This window comes from Odocoileus virginianus, chromosome 4, assembly GCF_023699985.2.
Source record: "Odocoileus virginianus isolate 20LAN1187 ecotype Illinois chromosome 4, Ovbor_1.2, whole genome shotgun sequence".
In the NCBI taxonomy this organism is placed as follows: domain Eukaryota; kingdom Metazoa; phylum Chordata; class Mammalia; order Artiodactyla; family Cervidae; genus Odocoileus; species Odocoileus virginianus.
In genome coordinates this window covers 7,471,420-7,494,208 of record NC_069677.1, presented here as the reverse complement: position 1 = coordinate 7,494,208, position 22,789 = coordinate 7,471,420, and the positions used below count along the sequence as shown (strand labels likewise).

Here is a 22,789-nt window from a genome sequence, read left to right as displayed (position 1 = left end):
GTAATACTCCATTTTTCATTACTATTAATTGTATCATGTTGAATTCCTTGTCTCAGGAAGCCAGAAATAAGTAGGTTGCTTTAACAGAAAGGGGCCATGAATAATACATGATTGACATGTGATACACCTATTGAATGTTTATTATGTGCTAATAAGCGCTCTGCCAAATGCAGCTGCTCACTTTAATCATTACAGCTCAAAAAGTAGCTAGTACCATTATCCCCACTTTATAGATAGGTAAATGAGATTTAGGGAGGGGAAGCAACTTGTTCAAGATTACCTGGCCAGAAAATTGTTCTAATAGAATTCAAATGTAAGCATTCTGATTCTAGAGTTTTTTCCCTTTATTGTATATTTTATAGAGAATGGATTGCTGTTACCTTAACACTTGGATTCCAGAGATAAGCTACCTTTTGCTTTTAGGATAGTCTTTCATTGATAATTTAGCAGTGATTGTGTAAGACTTACATGATTAGTAATGCTGTTGAAATTAGTTTCAGGCATGCCTGTTAGCAAATATAGTACTTAAATACTTATATTGGAAAAAAACCCTCTCAATTCTTTTATGATTTCAGGGAAAACTTGTTAAGACAAACATTGAAATTGAAAGTGTTAAGGCTTGTGGCAACACAAAAAGAAAAATGAGTAGTATATATATATTTTTTTTTGTTTAATGTTCAATTGGAGCACTCGTTTTTATTGAAAAGTCCTGATTGTTCACAAGTAAATTTGTTATATTTATATTTCCAGGTAATATTAGAATGTGATTCTCCAAATTAAGCATTATTAAGGATTATTATTTCTTGCCATCTCTTCCTATAGATTGTGAAGTGTTCTACTCTTCCTTTTAATATTTGACAGCAAACTTCAGGATATTTTTTAATTATTGTATGTACACAACCAATTATTCAGGTATCACTTGGACACTTGTTTTGTCTGGAACTGTGAACCTTCACAGTTTGTTATTGTTATTAAAGAATAACAGCTGTGCATCAGTGTGCAATTGGGTTATTTGGAGTATCACCTTGTTGGAATTGTTTGGTATTTTGCAGTCAGGAAATGAACCAAAAAGGTTCCTGAGCAGTGAAAATCCTCCCACAAATGGTGCATGCACTTTTCCTTATAGGTTATTTTTTGGCTTTTAGAGTTCATTTTTCATTTAACACATAGTTCTAAATCATTGAGTTGTCCATTTTTTTTTTAAACTGCAAATTAGAAAGGAATGAATTACACTGGTATTAAGCATTACACCTAAAAAGTTTAGACGAGACAATGCAGGAAAAGAGGCATATTGGGATTACTTAGTGTAGCCTTATAAAACTTCAGGGGAAATCACTCTGATAATTGTTCAAAATTTTGATTTCAAGAAGGTTAAATTACAGTAACTTCATTCTTTTAAAAGGACAAAAGGCAGAAAAGTCTCTTCTGGTTAGCTGGGGTTCTCTAATAACTTCTCACTGCATTAAACAGCCCCTCTTGGTTACTGACTTGATGAGGAAGAGAATTTGGTCATCTCTGTCTGGTTGACCAACTCTGGTTGACTTTCAGTGATACAGATAAAGATACTACAGTTTTCAGTATGCTACCCCATATCATTTCCTGCTCTTTCTTCCATTGTCCATCTATATATTATTTTTCAAGAACAGCATTTTATGTGATTTAAGATTTGTTGTCTTATTTTTTCTTTGGTATATATGGAGTTGCTGTTAGGATTTTGATGTGCTCATACCTTCTGTTGATACTTGTGGAATACTTAGGAGGCAACTGCATGGAGCCATTTAATCTTTCTTATGATTGGCTGTTAGAATAATTTTACCAAACACACTTTTGGAATTGAAAAGGTGGATATCTTAATTGTTAACCTGAAGAAAAAGAACAGTCATGATCAAGTACTTTTTTCTCTTTTGAAGGTCTAAGAGATTCTTTACCATCTGAGCTATGAGGGAAGAAATTCTTAGGGGCTTAATTGACTAATGTAAGTGAGAAGATGTTTCAGATTTCTTTCCAAGGCAGGCTAAACTAAGTTTTAAAAATGTAACTCCCTCTACTTCCCTTATTCCATAAAATCAGCTAATTCTTTTTAATTGATTAAGCACTCTCTTCATGATCTGTGTGGAAGTTATTGAGCTGAGTCAAATTGCTACTACTAGACTTTTGAGTTTGTAGAGGCAGCACCTGAAGAAGTGCTGGAGTTATTTATGCTTGGCACCAGACTGACAGTATTGTGGGTGCATTTGGTGTCTTATTGGAATTTCAAAGCTTTCACATTTTATACAGTATTTAAACTCTGAAGGAAAGAGGGAAACTTTGAGTTTGTAGGGTTTTAACAATAATATGTGTGTGTATATCATATTTACATAATGTATAGTAACAACCACAATAATAATATTAATTAGATGCTGTATGATAGACAATTCCATGTTTGTCTTATTTACATATTTTGCATTTAAAAATGGGATTTACTCACCTGATTCAAAATTTTAAAAGTATTTAGTGATGTCTTTCTCCTCCTGCTCTATAAGGAACTATCAGTCCTCTTTCCTGGAGAGTCAGCCTTCCACTTTCTTAGGTATCCTTCCATGTGAAAGTCGCTCAGTCCCTTTGGACTGTATGGTTCATGGAATTCTCCAGGCCAGAATACTGGAATGGGTAGCCTTTCCTTTCACCAGGGGATCTTCCCAACCCAGGGATCGAATCCAGGTCTCCTGCGTTGCGGGCAGATTCTTTACCAGCTGAGCCACTTTTACAGGTTATTTCTGCTATGGAATTATATTTTATGTGTACAGACCTAAATTAACACTTCCTTTAGCATAAGGTGTTAGAGTTAAAACAAACTTTAAATCAGTTAGTCTAGAAAATTGCTATTGTTTTTCATCCTAGTAAATTACCAAACTCTAATTTTTCTGAGTATGAGTTAGGTGGAGAGTAAATACAAAAATGAGAGAGTGCTTCTCTTCATAATAAGAGGTAAAATAATAGTCATGACCAATGAATACTTAGTGGCACATTTAAAATATTTGCTACTCTTTGTGTATTTGAGAAGTGATCTATAGTGTCATAGAGATCTTATATGTGTTCTTGCTGGAAATAGTTGTGTATTTCATGGTAAAGAAAAAGACAAAAGGTATTTGATACTCTAACTTGCCATTTTTTGAACATCTTAGATGAGAAAACCTGTTCTCTTGAGAGATCAGAGGCGCAGAGTGCGTCAATGTCAATGAAGCCTGTGCCTTTTACCTCTTTAAGAGCGCACGGTTTCATTCTGCTTCTAAACCAAGCATTCCTTAGTCTTAAAAAATTAAAATGTTTTTATTCAGTAATCCACTGTATCATATAATTTAAAGAAATCAAATAGTGCAGAAAGTCTTATTATGCAATTTTAACTTTTCTTCATTTCTGTTTCTTAGAGGCAGTCTTAACTATAACTATTGCCTCTAATAATTTTATCATAATTTTAATAGTATGATATTTGTCTGTTTCTTAAAATTATTCTTGATATTATTCATTGTCATCCCTATCTCCCTTTTATTATCTTACTAATATAACTATACCACCATTTTTAGTTAATTATTTTGTTTAAATCATTAAATGATTAATACTCAATATCTAGACATTAAGCAGTATTTGCAGAAGTGAATAGTGTATAGTGATTACGTTTCCTTTTTAAAAATGCATTATTGAGATGTAATTCACATACCATAAAATTTATTAATTTAAGGTATACAGCTCAGTGGTTTCCAGTACTCACAGAGTGATGAAACTGTCACCACAATCTAATTTTAGAATATTTTTGATCACCTCCAAAAGAAACCTTGTATCCAATAGTAGTCATTTCTCCTCCGTCCCTTATCCAGTAGTAGTCCTATTTCCCTTCCTCCCAGTTCTAGGCAACCATTAATCTCTGTCTGTGAATTTCCCTGTTCTTGACATTTCATATAAATTGAATCATAAAATATGTGGCCTTTTGTGACTGGTTTCTTTTACTTTTCATAATGTCTGCTAGATTGATCTGTGTTGTAGCATTTATTGTTATTCCATTACTTTTTATTGCTGAATAATATGCATGTATTTGTTTATTCATTCATTAGTGAACATTTAGATAGTTTCTGCTTTTTGGCTATTATGAATAATACTGAAATGAAAATTTGTGAACAAGTTTTTGTGTGGACATGTTTTCAGATCTTTAGGGTATAAACCTAGGAGTGGGATTGCTAAGTCATATGGGAACTCTGTTTAACATTTTAAAGAGTTACGTTGTTTCTGAATGACAGTCACATTTCCTTTGTTTCCTTTCACTTTTTTAATATACTTTTTTGTTGCCATTTTCTTTTTTTTGCACAGCTTGCAATGATCACAGACTTGGTTTTGGTTTTTTTTTCCCCTCAAATTTATTAAGCATTCTCTAGACTGCCCTACCCTACTTTCTTTTCCTGGAGTGTCCCTTTTCCTGGAGTCCTCTCCTACTGGGATATGGCCTGGTTCCTCTCCAGGCCCCTGCTGCACATCTGTCATCCTCTGACTTCTTTTGTTGCTCTTTATTTCGCGGATCCCATGTCTTTGCATCCCTGAGCAGTTCTTACCTAACATAGTTTCATGACATCAGTCAGCAGTGCCTGGAGTATTAACTGTTTGGTAAATGTATCTGGAAAAGTTTATAGTCAGTTGTTTTTTTCACATTTGCTCCAAAAGAGTAGCTAAGAAACTGACACACTTTTTTGGCAGGTGTCTCATCTTTTTAGTGTCTAGACATTGAGGCATAGATGTTTGGAAGGTTAATTTGTATCACGATTGAGTGATTACTATGCCAACAAGAAGGAACAATATGAAGCAAGTACAGAAATCTGAACAATATAAATGTTAAGTAGTTGTTTAAACCAGATGTATTCAATAGAAATACAATGCAAGCCACAAATGTGAATCACATGCATGATTTAAAATTTTCTGGGAGCCACTTAAAAAAAAAAGAGTAAAAAGACAAGTGAACTTAATTTTAAGAATATACTTTGTTTAAAGTAGTGTATCCCCAAAGTATTATTTCAACATGTAATTTACTAATGATAAATTGTGCATTCTTTATTTGGTATTAAATGTTCACAACCTCAGTTAAGTTCAGTTCAGTTGCTCAGTTGTGTCTGACTTTTTGTGACCCCATGGACTGCAGCACACCAGGCTTCCCTGTTCATCACCAACTTTTGGAGCTTGTTCAAACTCATGTCCCTTGGGTCTTATCCTCTGTCATCTCCTTCTTCTCTTGCCTTCAGTCTTTCCCAGCATCAGGGTCTTTTCTAAGGAGTCAGTTCTTCACATCAGGTGGCCAAAGTATTGGAGCTTCAGCTTCAGCATCCGTCCTTCTAATGAATATTCAGGACTGATTTCCTTTAGGATGGACTGATTGGATCTCCTTGCAGTCCAAGAGACTCTCAAGAGTCTTCTCCAGCACCACAGTTCAAAAGCATCAATTCTTCAGCAGTCAGTTTTCTTTATAGTCCAACTCTCATATCCATACATGACTACTGGAAAAAACCACAGCTTTCACTGGACCGACCTTTGTTGGCAAGGTAATGTCTCTGCTTTCTAATATGCTGTCTAGGTTGGTCATAACTTTTCTTCCAAGGAGCGAGAGCATCTTTTAATTTCATGACTGCTGTCACTGCCTGCAGTGATTTTGGAGCCCAAGAAAATAGTCTGTCACTGTTTCCATTGTTTCCCCATCTATTTGCTATGAAGTGATGGGACCAGATGCCATGATCTCAGTTTTTGAATGTTGAGTTTTCAGCCAACTTTTTCACTCTCCTCTTGCACTTTCAACAAGAGGTTCTTTAGTTCTTCTGCCATAAGGGTGATGTTATCTGCATATCTGAAGTTATTGATATTTCTCCTGGCAATCTTGATTCCAGCTTGTGCTTCATCCAGCCCAGCATTTTCCATGATGTACTCTGCATATAAGTTAAATAAGCAGGGTCACAGTATACAGCCTTGACATACTCCTTTCCCCATTTGGAGCCAGTCCATTGTTCCACATCCGGTTCTAACTGTTGCTTCTTGACCTGCATACAGATTTCTCAGGAGGCAGGTCAGGTGGTCTGGTATTCCCATTTCTTTAAGAATTTTCCACAGTTTTTTGTGATCCACACAGTCACAAAGGCTTTGGCGTAGTCAGTAATGCAGAAGTAGATGTTTTTCTGGAACTCTCTTGCTTTTTTGATGATCCAAGAGATGTTGGCAATTTGATCTCTGGTTCCTCTGCCTTTTCTAAATCCGGCTTAAACACCGGGTAGTTCTCGGCTCATGTACTGTTGAAGCCTACTTTGGAGAATTTCGAGCATTACTTTGCCAGCGTGTGAGATGAGTGCAATTGTGCAGTAGTTTGAACATTCTTTGGCATTACCTTTCTTTGGTATTGGAATGAAATTTGACCTTTTCCAGTCCTGTGGCCACTGCTGAGTTTTCCAAATTTCTTACATATTGAGTGCAGCACTTTAGCAGCAGCATCTTTTAGGATTTGAAATAGCTCAACTGGAATTCCATTACCTCCACTAGCTTTGTTCATAGTGATGCTTCCTAAGGCCCACTTGACTTCCCACTCCAGGTTGTCTGGCTCTAAGGTGAGTGATCACAGCATCATGGTTATCTGGGTCATGAAGATCTTTTTTGTATAGTTCTTCTGTATATTCTTGGCACCTCTTCTTAATCTCTTCTGCTTCTGTTAGGTCCATACTATTTCTGTCCTTTATTGTGCCCATCTTTGCATGAAATGTTGGTAGCTCTAATTTCTTGAAGAGATCTCTAGTCTTTTCCATTCTATTGTTTCCTTTATTTCTTTGCATTTTTTTTAAATTGAAGGATAATTGCTTTACAGAATTTTGTTGTTTTCTGTCAAACCTCAAAATGAATCAGCGATAGGTGTACATATATCCCCTCCGTTTTGAACCTCCCTCCCATCTCCCTCCCCACCCCACCCTTCCAGGCTGATAGAGAGCCCTGTTTGAGTTTCCTGAGCCATACAGCAAATTCCCATTGGCTATCGATTTTACGTATGGTAATGTAAGTTTCCATGTTACTCTTTCCACACATGTCACCCTTTCCTCCCCTCTCCCCGTGTCCATATGTCTATTCTCCATGTCTTTTTCTCCATTGCTGCCCTGTAAATAAATTTTTCAGTACCATTTTTCTAGATTCTGTATATATGCGTTAGAATATGATATTTGTCTTTCTCTTTCTGACTTCATTCTGTATGACAGGTTCTAGATTCATCCACCTCATTAGAACTGTCTCAAATGCATTCCCTTTTATGGCTGAGTAATACTCCATTGTGTATATGTACCACAACTTCTTTATCCATTCATCTGGCGATGGACATCTAGGTTGCTTCCATGTTCTGGCTATTATAAATAGTGCTGCAGTGAACAGTGGGATGCATGTGTCTTTTTCAGTTTTGGTTTCCTCAGGGTATATGCCTAGGAGTGGGATTGCTGGGTCATATGGTGGTTTTATTCCTAGTTTTTTAAGGAGTCTCCATACTGTCTTCCATAGTGGCTGTATCAGTTTATATTCCCATCAACAGTGCAAGAGTGTTCCTTTTTCTCCACACCCTCTCTGGCATTTATTGTTTGTGGACTTTTTGATCATGGTCATTCTGACTGGTGTGAGGTGATATCTCATTGAAGTTTTGATTTGCATTTCTCTAATAATGGGTGGTGTTGAGCATCTTTTCATGTGTTAGCCATCTATATGTCTTCTCTGGAGAAATGTCTGTTTAGGTCTTTTTCCCAGTTTTTGATTGGGTTGTTTGTTTTCCTGGTATTGAGTTGTATGAGCTGCTTGTATATTTTGGAAATTAATCCTTTATCAGTTGTTTCATTTGCTATTATTTTCTCCCATTCTGAGGGTTGTCTTTTCACCTTTCTTATAGTTTCCTTGGCTGTGCCAGAGCTTTTTAGGTTTAATCAGGTCCCGCTTTTTAACTTCCATTACTCTAGGAGTTGGGTCATAGAGGATCTTGCTTTGATTTATGTCATCAAGTGTTCTGCCTATGTTTTGCTTTGAGAGTTTTATAGTTTCTGGTCTTACATTTAGGTCTTTAATCCATTTTGAGTTCGTCTTTGTGTATGGTGTTAGGAAGTGTTCTAATTTCATTCTTTTACATGTAGCTGTCCAGTTTTCCCAGCACCATTTATTGAAGAGAGTGTCTTTGTCCCATTGTATATTCTTGCCTCCTTTGTCAAAAATAAGGTACCCGTAGGTACATGGGTTTATTTCTGGTCTTTCTATCTTGTTCCATTGGTCTTTGCATTGATCACAGATAAAGTCTTTCTTATCTCTCCTTGCTATTGTTTTGAACTCTGCATTCAGATGGGTATATCTTTCCTTTTCTCTTTTGCCTTTAGCTTCTCTTCTTTTCTCAGCTATTTGTAAGGCCTCCTCAGACAACCGTTTTGCCTTTTTGCATTTCTTTTTCTTGGGGATGGTATTGATCAGTGCCTCCTGTACAATGTCACGAACCTCTGTCCATAGTTCTTCAGGCACTCTATCAGGTATAATCCCTTGAATCTATTTCTCACTTCCACTGTATAATCGTGAGGGATTTGATTTAGGTCATACCTGAATGGTCTAGTGGTTTTTCCTGCTTTCTTCAATTTAAGTCTGAATTTTGCAATTTGGAGTTCATGATCTGAGCCACAGTCAGCTTCTGGTCTTGTTTTTGCTGACTTCACAACCTAGTGGGTATTTTACTCTTATAGCACGTCCTGATTTGAAGTAGTCACATTTTAAGTGCTTAGTAGCCACATATTGAGCAGTTTAGAATTTTTCAGGAATTATGTTATTGTATACTGTTGTTGTCAATCTGTCAGTCATATATTGAAATACATATATATGTATATAGTCTACTTATTCTAAAGGAATAAATAAGGAATAGATAAAGTATATATGTAGTTTTAAAAACACTTCATTGATTTGTCTAATTGCTTTGTTTTGTTTTTAGTCGTGTCTTCAGTTTTTTGAAATTTTATACCACATTAAAGAGGTTGAGAGATTTATGTTCTTCAGAAAGGTGCTTGGTATAGGAGGTAATGATTTTTTTCCCCATATTTTAGCACACTTAAAATGTATATTAAAACTGTTATTGATATACTTGTTAGATGTTACTGCCATGATTGTCCTGGTCCCAGTGGGTTCTTATTAGTCTAAATATTCTTTGGCATAAATGCTCTCCTCTTGCTGTTTCAGAGACTCACTCAGCTTTTAGAGTTTCATATGCCACCTCCACTACTTAGTCTTCCACACATTTTACCCCAAGGCATGAAATGCAGTTACTTGCATGTAACTCCTATAGCACACTTTTCTTGTGTTCTACTTTATCTACTTTACTTGTTTTGTCTCCCCCTAGGTGAGTATAAATTTGAGTATGGCGACAGTATTTTACTCACCTTCGTATTTCCTTAGTGTGGAACACAGTGCTTTCTATAGTGGTTTACTTAATACATATTTTGAGTTGAAGGCAATTTGTCATGATAGTTACCTGTATACTATACATGATAGTTACATGATGTTAGAGTTTTTAGGTCATCAAGCTATCACTGTGGTTTTTAGACACATTTTAAAGCTTTGATATAATAAATTAATTTTTGGAGTTAAACATAGGTTTTTGTTTAAACACAAAGGAGCAATAGTAGGGAAAGAAAAGAGATATAGACACTGTTTTATACTATGTGCTTAGCACAAGAGGGGTGTGAACTCTGGATGGATAGCTGAATGAAAGAGCTCAGGTGCTTGGTTGCACCGCTTGGTCAGCATAATACCTTTGAAGCATTGAGCCTGTCCAGCTAGTACAGTACCCCCAAGCCTTCCAGAAGCTTATTTGGAGTGGGTGAGGGTAGAAGAGAGATCTAGCGTGATGAAAAGTGATGTCAGTTTCCTTATTTTTTCCAAGTAGCTTATTCGGTGAGAGACAAAGTAAATAGGCTATTTATAAATGAACAGGCCCTTTCACCATGGATATACTTGGACATGTTATTATCTTGTAGGGATTTATGAAAACTTTAATTTTTACAGGGCCTCTTTTTTGTCTTTCAGTATTTTTTTGGTCTGATATACTAGTGTATGTATCAATTGAAGAGCTTTCCCAGAGAAAGCAAGAAATATTAGTAAACAACTTGGGCTTTCTTTACTAAATAATCCAATTTCTTAAATAGCTATAAATTTTAGCTGTCTATATTGAGTTTTGAGAAAGCATGTTGTCAGGGTAATAATTTGGTTTTTACTGATCAACATATCTGCTTCTTTGACTGGTTGTATACATTGTGAGATGTTTGGCTGACTAGGGCATGATTCTTGGAAGAGATTCTGTTTTCTCTGTAAGTACCAAATGCTTGCTGTGCCGTTGAAATCTAAGAGTAGGAGTTACTAACGAAGAAAGCATAATTTTATTTAAATTCAGTTGAACATCAGGGATAACCTTTATTGGGCGGGTTTTGAGACTTTACAGTATATATTTACCTCCTGATAATTTATGGAAAATTAAAGAATGGCTCTGCACTTTCAAAGGATAGAGGAAATGTTCTAGTATTATATTTCAGCCATAGTGGTGAATGAGTACTTAGTAAGAAACAAATGGTATGATTTCCAAAGTAGGAGTAGGTGGGCAGATTCCTGGGGTCCTTAGAGAAGAAAGATCCCCAGAGGCAGAGGATATCTGATCCCATTGTCTTTATATGACATCAATATAAATTATACAGCTTTTCAACTATCATATTAATTTAAGAGTAAGATATTGTTTAAAATTGTATCTTTTCTTTGTGTCCCAATTAACAACAACAACATATTTTTGTTTCTCACATATATCTGGGAAAGTCTGTGTACTTTAAATGCTGTGTTTGACCATAGGAGTGAGAGTTGGGGAAGAAGTTAATAGAAAAAAGTTTATGGTAATGATGAGTATTGAGTTAGCATTAGCTAACTCAGTAGCATCTAGCATCCCTAGGTGCTAATGATGGTAGCTCAGATCTTAGAACTAGAATAATTCAGATTCAGCTACCCTTTGCATGTTTACTGTGTGCCAAGCACTATTCATTTAACTTTCATATGCTTTGAGGTAATAGTCTCTTCATTTAATGGATAATGGAGTTAAAAACACTTTATTTGACTTATTCAAAATCTCACAGCTAGTAGGCAATAGTTTCAGCCTGCTGACCTCAGGCCACCAGACTTTTAAGTGAAAGACAAAACTTTTTCAGTACTTAGTAGGTCAGTACACAATACGAAACAGTTCATTTCTATCTTATTTCATCTTTACCACAATCTGGTAAGGCAAATATAATTTACAAATGAGGAAACTGAGGCTTAGAGGGCCTTACACAGCCAGGAAATTTTGTAGTCATACTTTGAATTTGTACTTTTAATTGCTGCTCTATATGCTGTTTATAATTTGGAAAGAAAATAGGACAATTCTGGGGAATTGGTTGAACTAAAGTTTCCTAGGGTAAGACATTGAAACTTTTACTTTTTATTAATGTTGCTTACCAAGGAGAAAGTAAATTGTCAGTCATACATAAGTAAATTGTTGTATCCTTTTGAAGTAAAAATTTTAAGAGCAAATAGCTTGCTTTGAAATTAATACAAGCTGTCTATGAATCAGTGGCTATAAGAGATGGGTAACATATTTGGTTGAAATCCATATTGCAAAGTCAGTTATAAGCCAGATCCCATTATCATTGAGGAAATTGAGGCTTAGACAGGGTAGGTAACTTTTGCCAAGATTTCATAACCAGCAGATGGCAGAGCTTGGATGCCAACCAAGGTAATTTAATCTTGAGCTCTTATTAACTACTTTACTGTCCTAAGTGAATGTGAATGATGTGCAGAAATGGAGCCTTGCTACCTCTGGTAACTTGAAGACACCGATTTCTAGTTTAACAACATCGTAGCTTGACTCAAGACAGGCACTAGAGTTCAGCCACCTGCTTCAATCTATTGTTTGCTGAGATCACTTGTCTCAATAATTTTTGTTGTTTCTTTTCATTATTCTTGCACATGAAGATCCTCTTTATCTAGTTGGTGCTAAATAAACGTTGAATGTTGAAAAATAAGAAATATAAAGTGTTGAATATTGAACATAGAGACCAAATTTTATTACATCAGTTCATAATCATGTTTTTCTAAGGAGTATTTTTCTAGCTTTTGAGGGCAGTTAAATATTATTTTAAAGGGTTGATTTATAGTTTTCATGACTTGGAATAAATTTTCTGTGCTTCTGAGGAACTTCTCTTAGTTGAGATGTCTTTTAAGTGTCAGGTTACAATAAAATCCTTTGATGATACAAAACTCAGATACAGTATAATTGGCTCCCATTCTCTGTACTGCTTTTTTCTCTTCAGATGAGACTAAGTACACGTTATGTTTGTAATAATTTAGTTTTTTTCCCATAATTCTGATAAATGAACTTTTTATTCCCTGTCCCCTCTACTCTATAACTGGAAGACAAGTGGAAAAATACTGTTTTATTTTTTTGTTAACATTGCAGGAACAGGCTCTGTTGGATTTTTCAGACCATACTTATAAGAAGACATCTGGGTTTTAATGAATAGTTTATAAATTTTTGTTGTTCAGCCAGTAAGTCATATCTGACTCTTTGCGACCCCATGGACTGCATCACTTCAGGTTGGAATATTTGTATATGCACAGGACACTTATCTGCCAGCTCAACTATCCAGAATGCAGGCAGGAACTAGATAGTGCATAAAAATGAACACTGAAGACCGAAAAGAGCTATCATAGAATCTGAAGTAAATTGTTATTTTGTTTTTTAGCCTATGTAAAGTTCCTTTGGTCAACATTTCCTACATGAGTTACTCTAATCAGTGTTACACTGTAATAACTGTTCTATGGCTATAGAAGTTTAGGAAATGCTATTTACTGGATCCCTCTAAGGGTTTGTATTCCTTGGATCACACTTTGGAGTCTTTGCCTAAGGTATTTGTACCTTGCTTTTATATTAGCAGAGAAGGGAGCAGAGTCAGCATTTAAAGAACATTACTCTGTAGAACCTAGGTGATATCTCCATTTAATAGACAAGGAACCTGAGGCCCTTCTGGAGGATTAAGAGCACAAAACTGGTAGCAGGGCAAAACTAGGAATGGGTCCTTAATCTGATTCCTATATCTTTCCTCTTTTGACTTTACTGTGCTACTGTATAATTGTAATGAACTACCTATTTGGATTTTACACTTTAGAAGCAGCAATTTAGCAGTTATACTAGGAAAGAGACTAAAGCTGTGCCCGACTTAGGGACGAAGGAAAGGATAGTAAATTTACTACTTGACACATGACTTGTGTCCTTTGCTAACTCGATGCTCTAGAGGGTAAGGTTTCAGAGAATACTGGGTAAATTAAAGTGCTTTTGGAGTGAGATTTGATAATATCTTTAGCCACTCCAGTATTCTTTTTTTTTTTCCATTTATTTTTATTAGTTGGAGGCTAATTACTTTATAATATTGTAGTGGTTTTTGCCATACATTGACATGAATCAGCCATGGATTTACATGTATTCCCCATCCCGATGCCCCCTCCCGCCTCCCTCTCCACCCGATCCCTCTGGGTCTTCCTAGTGCACCAGGCCCGAGCACTTGTCTCATGCATCCAACCTGGGCTGGTGATCTGTTCCACTATAGATAATATACATGTTTCGATGCTGTTCTCTCTAAACATCCCACCCTCGCCTTCTCCCACAGAGTCCAAAAATCTGTTCTGTACATCTGTGTCTCTTTTTCTGTTTGGCATATAGGGTTATCGTTACCATCTTTCTAAATTCCATATATGTGTGTTAGTATACTGTATTGGTCTTTATCTTTCTGGCTTACTTCACTCTGTATAATGGGCTCCAGTTTCATCTATCTCATTAGAACTGATTCAGTTTTTCTTGTCTGGAGAATCCCATGGACAGAGGAGCCTGGTAGGCTACAGTCCATGGGGTCGCAAAGTCAGACATGACTAAGCTACTTCACTTTCTTTCACTTTAGTTATCTATAGTCTTTATGTCTACTTTTGGCATTTATAAGACCAGAACCCCCTCTTGATCAGATATAGTGGGCTTAGTTACTAACTTTTTATAGCTTCATTTTCATAATCTGGACATGGTGACACTTTAATACCCACCTTTGTGTAATTGTGATGCTTAAAGGAGGTGATTATGCATGTAGGGTGCTTGATAGTGTCTGGCACAGAGTAACCTTAGCTGCTGTTAGTATTAATAAAAATAAGTAAGGCTTGGTTTAGGTTGTTACCTCTCTGTTCCTGGCTTTTTGTTTTTGTTTTTTAATGAATATGTGTAGGGTGGTCATAAGGAAAACCTCTAGTCTTTCTTTAAACTTATTTGAAGAAAAATCATCAGATGCCTTTATAAAGCACAGTCATACCTCATCTTACTGCACTTTGCTGTATTGCACTTAGCAGATACCTTTTTTTTTTTTTTTTAAAACAGCCTGGTGATTTGTGGCAACCCTGTGTTGTCAAATGATGCTTAGCATTTTTAACAAGTATTTTTAATTAAGGTATATACATTTTTAAAAGACATAATGCTATTAGATACTTAATAGACTACAGTGTAGTATAAGCATGACTTTTTATGTGTGCTGAGAAACCAGAATTTCATGACTCACTGTTTTGCAATATTCACTTTATTGTGATGGTCTGGAACTGAGCCTTCAGTAACCTGTGAGGTATGTCTGTAATGGAAGTCCTATCTTGAATATATAGGGCATTAAGACAGCTACAATTCCTGTCAGGGATCCGCGGCACTTTTTCTAGTGAGTACTGTTTAATCAGCAGGTGCTGACTTAGTGCCCATAATAAAGTTTTCATTTGTTTTTAATATGAGGTATGTATTTTGAATAGATCTGATGTCTGTGACTCAGTCTTTTTATACTGCTTATTTTTCTCCTGAAAACTGTTTTCAGGCTAGTCTGTATGTGGTGACACTTTGGTTTGTATTTGATCATTAGTTGCTAAATGTTTAACTGTGATGGAAAGAGCAGATTACGATGGAACATGAAGATGTTTTTCTTCCAACTTGAATGTCTAATAGTCTTGTTCAGTAGAGTTAAATAGTGTGAAGTGTCCTCTGAAAATCTGGAGAATTGTTTAGAACCATTGACAACCACCAGGACTATTAACTGTGGATTAAGTTAAGCAGAGATTTTTTTTTTTTCCTTCAGGTTTTATTCCTCCTTCAGTTCTGAGGAAGTGAGAGAGAAACCCTCCCCACCCCCACCCCACCCTGAAAATTTTTTTGTTTTCCTAGCTTTTTATTTCCTTTTTTGAAATAGCCAAGATCCTTGGGGGCTCTAAGAACACCAAATAGTTTTCACAGCTTGAGGCAGAGTGATTTTCTTGGGAAACCTTTTCTTATAAAATAAAATGCTCTTTGTCCTTGCCAGGACATTTTTAAAGAAACAGCTGGTAGCAGCACCTCACTGCCTTGTCACTAACTAGGCTGAAGAAAGGGAAGAATGAGTCATAGGTTCCTTTCTTGTATTCTCCTCGTCTCCCTTTCCCTTTCCACTTAGTTCTTTATTGGCTGTAAAAAGTTTGCTGATCCTGATCTATTAATAGATCACAGTATCTGATAGTGGTGATATTTTATTATTCCTTCTGTTTTATTTGCTGGAGTTCTTCTGTAGAAAAGAACTTCTTTATCTCAATCAATTGTATGATTATTCTGAGATACAGCAGAATAAATGCCCTTTCTTTTTCTAGTATCTGACACAGGTAGTCAATGGCCAGTGAGGTGGGTTTTTGTTTGTTTTTTAGTATCAATATGAACACCTGATTTTGAATATGTTTGTTTTAATCCATTGTAATTGCTCTTTTTAATTCTCAAATTGTCTCATCTTTAGCTAGTGGGAACCCCTTCCTTTTGGCTCCTGTATTCCTTGATAAAACCACAGTTGATAACCTTGTTTTCTAGTATAGAAAGGTATTCCAGGCTTATCTTGTACATCACTTGCCTCAGATCTAGAGCCAGTTATTTCTCTATGGGATTTCTGATTCTTTTTAGTATAAAATAATATTTAAAGACCATTATCTGTCTTCATTGCTACTGTTGAGTTTTTTGTAGGCCCTTTTATTGGACAGAGCTAGGATATGTATGTGTGAGTGATTTTTCTTTTTGTAGTAAAATAAACAATGTAAATCGACCACTTGTATTTTAAAGTATACAATTCCTTGACATTAAGGACATTTACAGTGTTGTGTATCCGTCACCACTGTCTAGTTCCAGAACCTTTTCACATCCCGAAAGAAACCCTGTATTCATTAAGTAGTCACTCTGCATTCCTTCTCTGCCACCCCACAAGACACTGGCGCTGATCTGCTTTCTGATTGTGGGCTTGCTTGTTCTGGACCATTCTTAGGTGTATTCATATAACATGTGGTCTTTGTGTCTGGCCTCTTTCTAGCATAATGTTTTCAAGGTTCATACCTGTTGTAGCAAGTATCCGTACTTCATTCCTTCTTATGGCTGAATTACATTCCATTGTATGGATGTACCACAGTTTGTTTATTCAGCTGATGGATGTTTGGATTGTTTCCAGATTTTGACTGTTGTGAATAGTGCTGCTGTGAACATTTGTGTACAGATCACTTTTGAACACTTGTCAGTTTTCTTGGGTGTTTAACTGAGGAACTGCCAGTTTTCCATAGTGGGTGCATCATTTTACACTTCCACCAGCAGTGTATATGGATGCTAATTTTTCCACATCTTGTGCAACACTTGTTATTTTCCATGTTTTGATATTGGCCGTCTTAGTTAGTGTGAAGTGATATCTCATTGTGATTTTGATTTGCATTTCCCTAATGATTAATGATGTTCACCATCTTTTATAGACTTGCTGATCATTGGTATATCTTCTTTGGAGGAATGTCTATTTGACTTCTTTTCCCATTTTTAAATTGGATTTGTCTTTTTGTTGTTGGGTTGTAAAGCTTCTTTATATATTCTGGGTACTAGACTTGTATCATATACATGATTTGAAAATAAATTCTATTCTGTGAGTAGTCTTTTCACACTCTTCACAATGTACTTAGATGCACAGAAGTTTTAAATTTTGATCAAGTTGAATATACCACTTCTTTCTTCCTTATGCTTCAGGTATCATACCTGAAAAAGTATTCCCAAATCCAAAATCATGAAGATCTACATTTACCCATGTTTTTTCCTAAGGGTTTTATAATCTTTTTTCTTATATTTGGCCCCTGAACCATTTTTGAGTATATTTTTATATATGGTTTGAGGTGTAAGGGTCCAGTTGTCCAAGTTTTATTTGTTGAAGAGCCTGTTCTTTTCCTGTTAAAGTCTTGGCACCCTTGTTGATGGTCGGTTGGCTGTAGATTAATGGGTTTATTTGTGAACTCTCAGTTCTGTTCCACTGACCTGTATTTCTGTCTTTATGTTAGTACTTTACTGTCTTGGGGGCTTCCCAGGTGATGCTAGTGGTAAAGAACCCACCTGCCATTGCAGGAGACATAAGGGATATGGGTTCAATCCTTGGGGCTGAAGATTTCCTTGGAGGAGAGCATGGCAACCCACTCCAGTATTCTTGCGTGGAGAATCCCATGGACAGAGGAGCCTGGCGGGCTACAGTCCATAGGGTCACAGAGAGTCACAACTGAAGTGACTTAGCATGTATGTAGTCTTGATTACTGTAGCTTTGTTAATAAGTTTTGATATTGGGAAGTTTAGGTAGTCTTACTTTTTTAGAAAGGTTGTTTGGGCTATTCAGAGTCCTTTGCAATTTCATTTGAATTTTACAATCTTCTGTAGATTGCTTTGGGTAGTATTGACATTTTAATAAGTCTTTTGATCTATGAACATGGCATATCTTTCTATTTATTTCAGTATTATCTAATTTCTTTCAGTAATATTTCATAGTTTTCAAGTCTTGTACCTCTTTGGTTAAATTTATTCATAAATGGTATTTATGCTATTAAATTTTTTAATGCTATTGTGAACTGAGCTGTTTCCTGATAACTCTTTTGAGTGTTCATTGCTTAGTGTGTAAAGATACAAATGAATTTTGTGTTGATATTATATTGTACAACTTGACTATATTTGTCCCATTATTTCTCATTTAAATATGAGAAAATACACCATGAGTTCATACCAATATTTCCAAATAAGATTTTGTTGCAAATTTAAGCATTTAAGATTATAATATTTTCCCTTTAACCTTATTAAGATTTAAATTTATAGCTCTTTTATGCTGAAAGTCTTGGAGAATAGTGAATTACTTGCTATGTTACTTATGTATACATATGCCTGTTAATATTATTATTTTGAGCCTATTTTAGAAAATGGTGAAAACAGTCTAAGAATTCTTATAATTAATACAAATTCTCCTAGGCATTTACAGTCATGTTTTAAAAGTCATTTGAAATGATTTTTCTTCAGATTTAAGCTACCCTTTTGATACATAGTTTGGTTTATTCATTTTGCTGTCAGTTACTGGGAATAATGTTTTCATTTTGATTTACTTTTGATTACTTTTGTTATATAAAACATTTTCATGGCTCCAAAGCTACAGTATGAAGTATAGTCAGAAAAATCAAGCTTTTATCCTCTCCTTCCCTGTAGTTGATAGATTTTTTTTTTTTATTTACCCAAAAAATGTATAATAGTCATATTTCTCTTTCCTTCTTAGATAAAGTTTACACCTTATGTTTTTTTTTGCTTAATGAAAATCCCAGAAATCACTCATAGTATAGGATGCTTTCCCTTACTGCTTTTTATACCTGCCTAACACTCTGATATTTTAATTTAAGCAGTTCCATGTTGATGACATTAATGTATTACATAGAGAAATTTTGATGGGACCCAAGTTTCTGGTTCTTCTTATGGCAGTGAAACTTTAACGTGTTTTATTTATATAATAAAGATACTATTTTACCACAGATACTCAAAACAATATAGAAGTGTACACAATAAAATGTGTACAATTTCTCTGTTTCCTATCTGCTCACTTTCCCTTTATTCCTGTCTCCAGAAATTACTACTAGTAAGTTAGTTCAAGATATTTTTATAGGAGTGTGTAGGATTTAATATACTACAAATACTTTTCAGACAAAATTGGGATTGTCATGAATATTTTGTAACTTGATTTTTTTAGTGTAATATTATCAATTGAACTTTAAATTTGGATAGTGAAGAAGACTCAGGAGTATAACTAAGACAAAAATGATTTTGTGACTTTTTTCTCTTTCATTAACACTAGGCAATAATATATTTTGTGTGTATGTGTGTATATATATATATATATAGCTTATTAAATTTTTTGTATTGTATTTCTGCTCTAAAATCCAGAAGGTGTGTAGTGTGTGTAGCTATATCCCCTTCAAACTTATGTTTGGAAAGAAATTGAGAAACATTTTATTCTATTGTGGCTTAACACTGAAAGGAAATTTAAGTATCTGTTAACAGCTAGTCATCTTCATAAAAATGGGGGGAAAAGCCTATCTTGTTCATCATTGGGTCCTTAGCACCTCGGACAGCAACTGGTTACCTGGTATTCTTACTCTGTACTTGTTTTGTTTCACCGTGAATTATAAATGGATCATGTTCTGTATCCTTTTTTTTTTCTTTCTTTCCTCTAAGTTACTTTATTGTAAGAATACAGGATATAGTACATTTTCTTGTTTGCTTTTTAGTAGCTAAGTTGTGTCCAACTCTTTTGCAACCCCATGGACTGTAGCCCACCAAACCTGTCCAGGGGATTTCCCAGGCAAGAATACTGGAGTGGGTTGCCATTTCCTTCTCCTGTATCCTTTTTTCATTTGTTAATATATCATAGGAATTTTCCTTGTCAATACTTAATGTATCTACTTCATTCTTTTAAATGAATGCTTTAATGGAGATACTATATATTACATAATTAAGTAGTTTTTCATTTGAACCCTCCTCACCACCCAGACTTTGATACTAGTGTTCTATTTTTCAAATATTATTGTAAGATACTAGGTAGAGGATTATGATGACTGGAATGAATGTGTATAACTCCCTTTCTTAAAACGTGTAACATAAGCAAATATTTATGGAGAATGCCAGTGTGCGTTAACATGCTTTAAACAGATCTGAGTGTTTTGATCATGAATATTAAATTCATTCACTTCAAAAGATTTTGATAAGCAATTCACATTAATGAGAAATAAAAAGTGTGTGAAAAAAGTGTTCAATATAGTATATTGATGAAACACAAAATAGAATGAGACAAAATTGTATCCTTTCCTCCCCATTGAAATTGGCAAAGATTAGAAATATAATATTTAGTTGGTGACAGTGGTTTTGGGAGATGTTTTGCTGAGGGAAAGTAAATTTATATATTCTTTTTGGAGGGCTGTTTGGAGAGTTTCAGAAGTTCTAATTCTGAGACTTAAGGAAAAAATTAAGGATATGCTCACAAATTTAGATATATACGAATGTTTATGAAAAAGTTAATCCCAGTGTTAATAACAATAACACTACTTAAATAGTGCTTCATCCATGCCATACATTTATTTACTCATTTCAGCAATCCTATAGTATTTATACAATAGGATTAAAAATGATGATGTACGAAAACGTTTAACATAGCAATGCTTTCATAATAGGAAAGAGTGAAAATAACACATTGCAAAGGAGTATATGCTGTGTGATTACATTAACTGCTACAAAATAGAGAAAACTGAATATTCTCCAAATATTTATGCTTATGGTCCTTTATTTGATTTATAATACAATTAGAATCCTGTTGTTCAAATATGTCACTTTTATTCTTTTTGCTAATCTTAATTTTTCTAAATTTCTCTCTACAGAGAATATACATTGTGTTCCACGAAACCTGTTATTTTTTAAATATTCTTTGATTTTGCAGAAGAGTTTAATTCAGGGTTCCTGAACTGTAAATTCTCTAAGTAGAAATCCATTAGTAACAGCTTAAATCTGTAACTAACTTCTGGTGAACACATAAAATTAAATTGAAATGAAGCTTAGTCTTCTGATTTCTGTTAATTTGCTGATGTTTTCTGGGTGTTAGAAATGGAAAGAGTAGAGAGTTATTATAATGGAAGCAAATAAAGTTTGAAGCCTGACAATGGCAAAATGACAAAGTCTTTTAAATGTTAGTTTTATGGTTGTTGGCAGTGAAGCTTTACCATAAATAAATGAAAGAAGGAAGGCAGGTGGAGAGAAGAAAGGAAGGAAATAGAAAGAGACTAGCTATATTTTCATGGTATTATAATCAGGAATATACTCTTTCCCAGTAGGAATTTAGTAATTCTTATATTTTTGCTTCTCCTTCTTAAGTACTGGTTTCTTTGAAATCTTCCGAGTTTTATAGTTTCAGTCTTGTTCCTACTCTTTTGAGGACTTGAGAAAATTAGTTCACCACGTTGCTGCTAATGAATCTGATACATGGAGGACCAGAACTTGTGCTAGTTTCACTTAGTTTCATCTTTAAGACCTTATTAAAATGTTTTTCTCAGTCAAGTCTTCTTTGACCCTTATTTTGAAAATTATACCTGCTTCACAATTCTGCGCTTTGCAGTTCCCTTCTCTGCACTTTTTAAAAATAACATTTATCACCTTATCATATGTAATTTATTTTGTTTGTGTCTGCTCTTCTCTCCTCCCCTGTTTAAACTATGTTTCAGTGAGTATGAGATTTTTGTTTCTTCAGTGCTTTGTGTATTTCCAGAGCTCAAAGCAATGCCTGGATAATAAAATTTCAGTAAATACAGTATTTATTGAACAGTGAGTAGAGAGTACTCTATATTTGTGGAATGATTAAATGTTCTATTTAGTTGATGTAGGTGACATTCTAAATGTTTAAAGATTAGGATTTCATAGCTGTTTTATAGTGTGGTTGCTTCATTGTCAGTCTAGTAATAAATAAATTTATAGACTAGTTGAAATTTCTGAATTCTGAATAATTCCAGAACAGGGATTATTCTCTAATTATTAATTTAACTTTATGATATTGTTTATTAACTATTGCTAGTGTTGTTTGCTCAGTCTTGTCCAACTCTTTGCAACTCTGTGGACTCTAGCACACCAGGCTCCTCTGTCCATGAAATTTTCCAGATAAGAGTTCTGGAGGGGGTCGCCATTCCCTTCTCCAAGAGATCTTCCCAACCCAGGGATCCAACCCTGGTCTCTTGCATCGCAGGCAGATTCTTTACCTTCTTGGCCACCAGGGAAATGAATACCAAAGAGACTAATGAGTAGGGAAAAAATCTTTTAACTTGTGGTGAGTGTCTGGTCTTTTTGGTCCTTGTGAGGAAACTGGACTGAAGTTTAAGAGCTTTCTTGCTTGCTCTCTGTTTGACTTTGAGATTCATCCCAGGGGTTTTGTGTTTTTAGTTACTTCTTTGGAAATAAGAAGTTGTGAGGGTAGGAGTTGGATGAAACTGCTGCATGATTGCTTTTTTGAAATCAAAACTGTTGCTGAATGTTAATTAGCACCACAGCTTTGTGTGAAGGCTTTTAGACTTGAGTGATAATGAGACTTATTATTAGAGAGAGAGTATAAGGTGTTCCAAGGTTCCACATTTATTCATCCAACACTTAAGGTCAACTATATTCTGGGCATTCTGTGAAACTACTGAGCATACAGATAGTGAGGAGACAGTAGAAATGTTTGTTTCATAGTGCTTCTCCTAGTTGTGAGATTTCCCAAGAGCAGGAGAGTTTAGTTTGTTGGTTATTTTGGGTTTTGATTTAAATTGAAATAGAAAATGAGGCATTAACTAGTATTGAGGAGAGATG

General features: G+C 35.0%; 1 protein-coding gene across 7 annotated transcripts in view; it reads left to right on the top strand.

Moving 5' to 3' along the window:
- Positions 1-22,789, top strand: part of GSK3B (glycogen synthase kinase 3 beta) — a 275,257-nt gene that overhangs the window by 72,164 nt on the left and 180,304 nt on the right. The window contains exon 1 of one of the 7 annotated variants that reach the window (XM_020901785.2): positions 9,023-9,068. The exons of the other annotated variants lie outside the window; for them this stretch is intronic. Within the exon in view, the coding sequence (XP_020757444.1) occupies positions 9,038-9,068 (31 nt within the window). The 5' untranslated portion in view covers positions 9,023-9,037. Of the gene's footprint in view, positions 1-9,022; positions 9,069-22,789 lie in introns of those variants that run through there. 7 annotated transcript variants of the gene reach the window in all.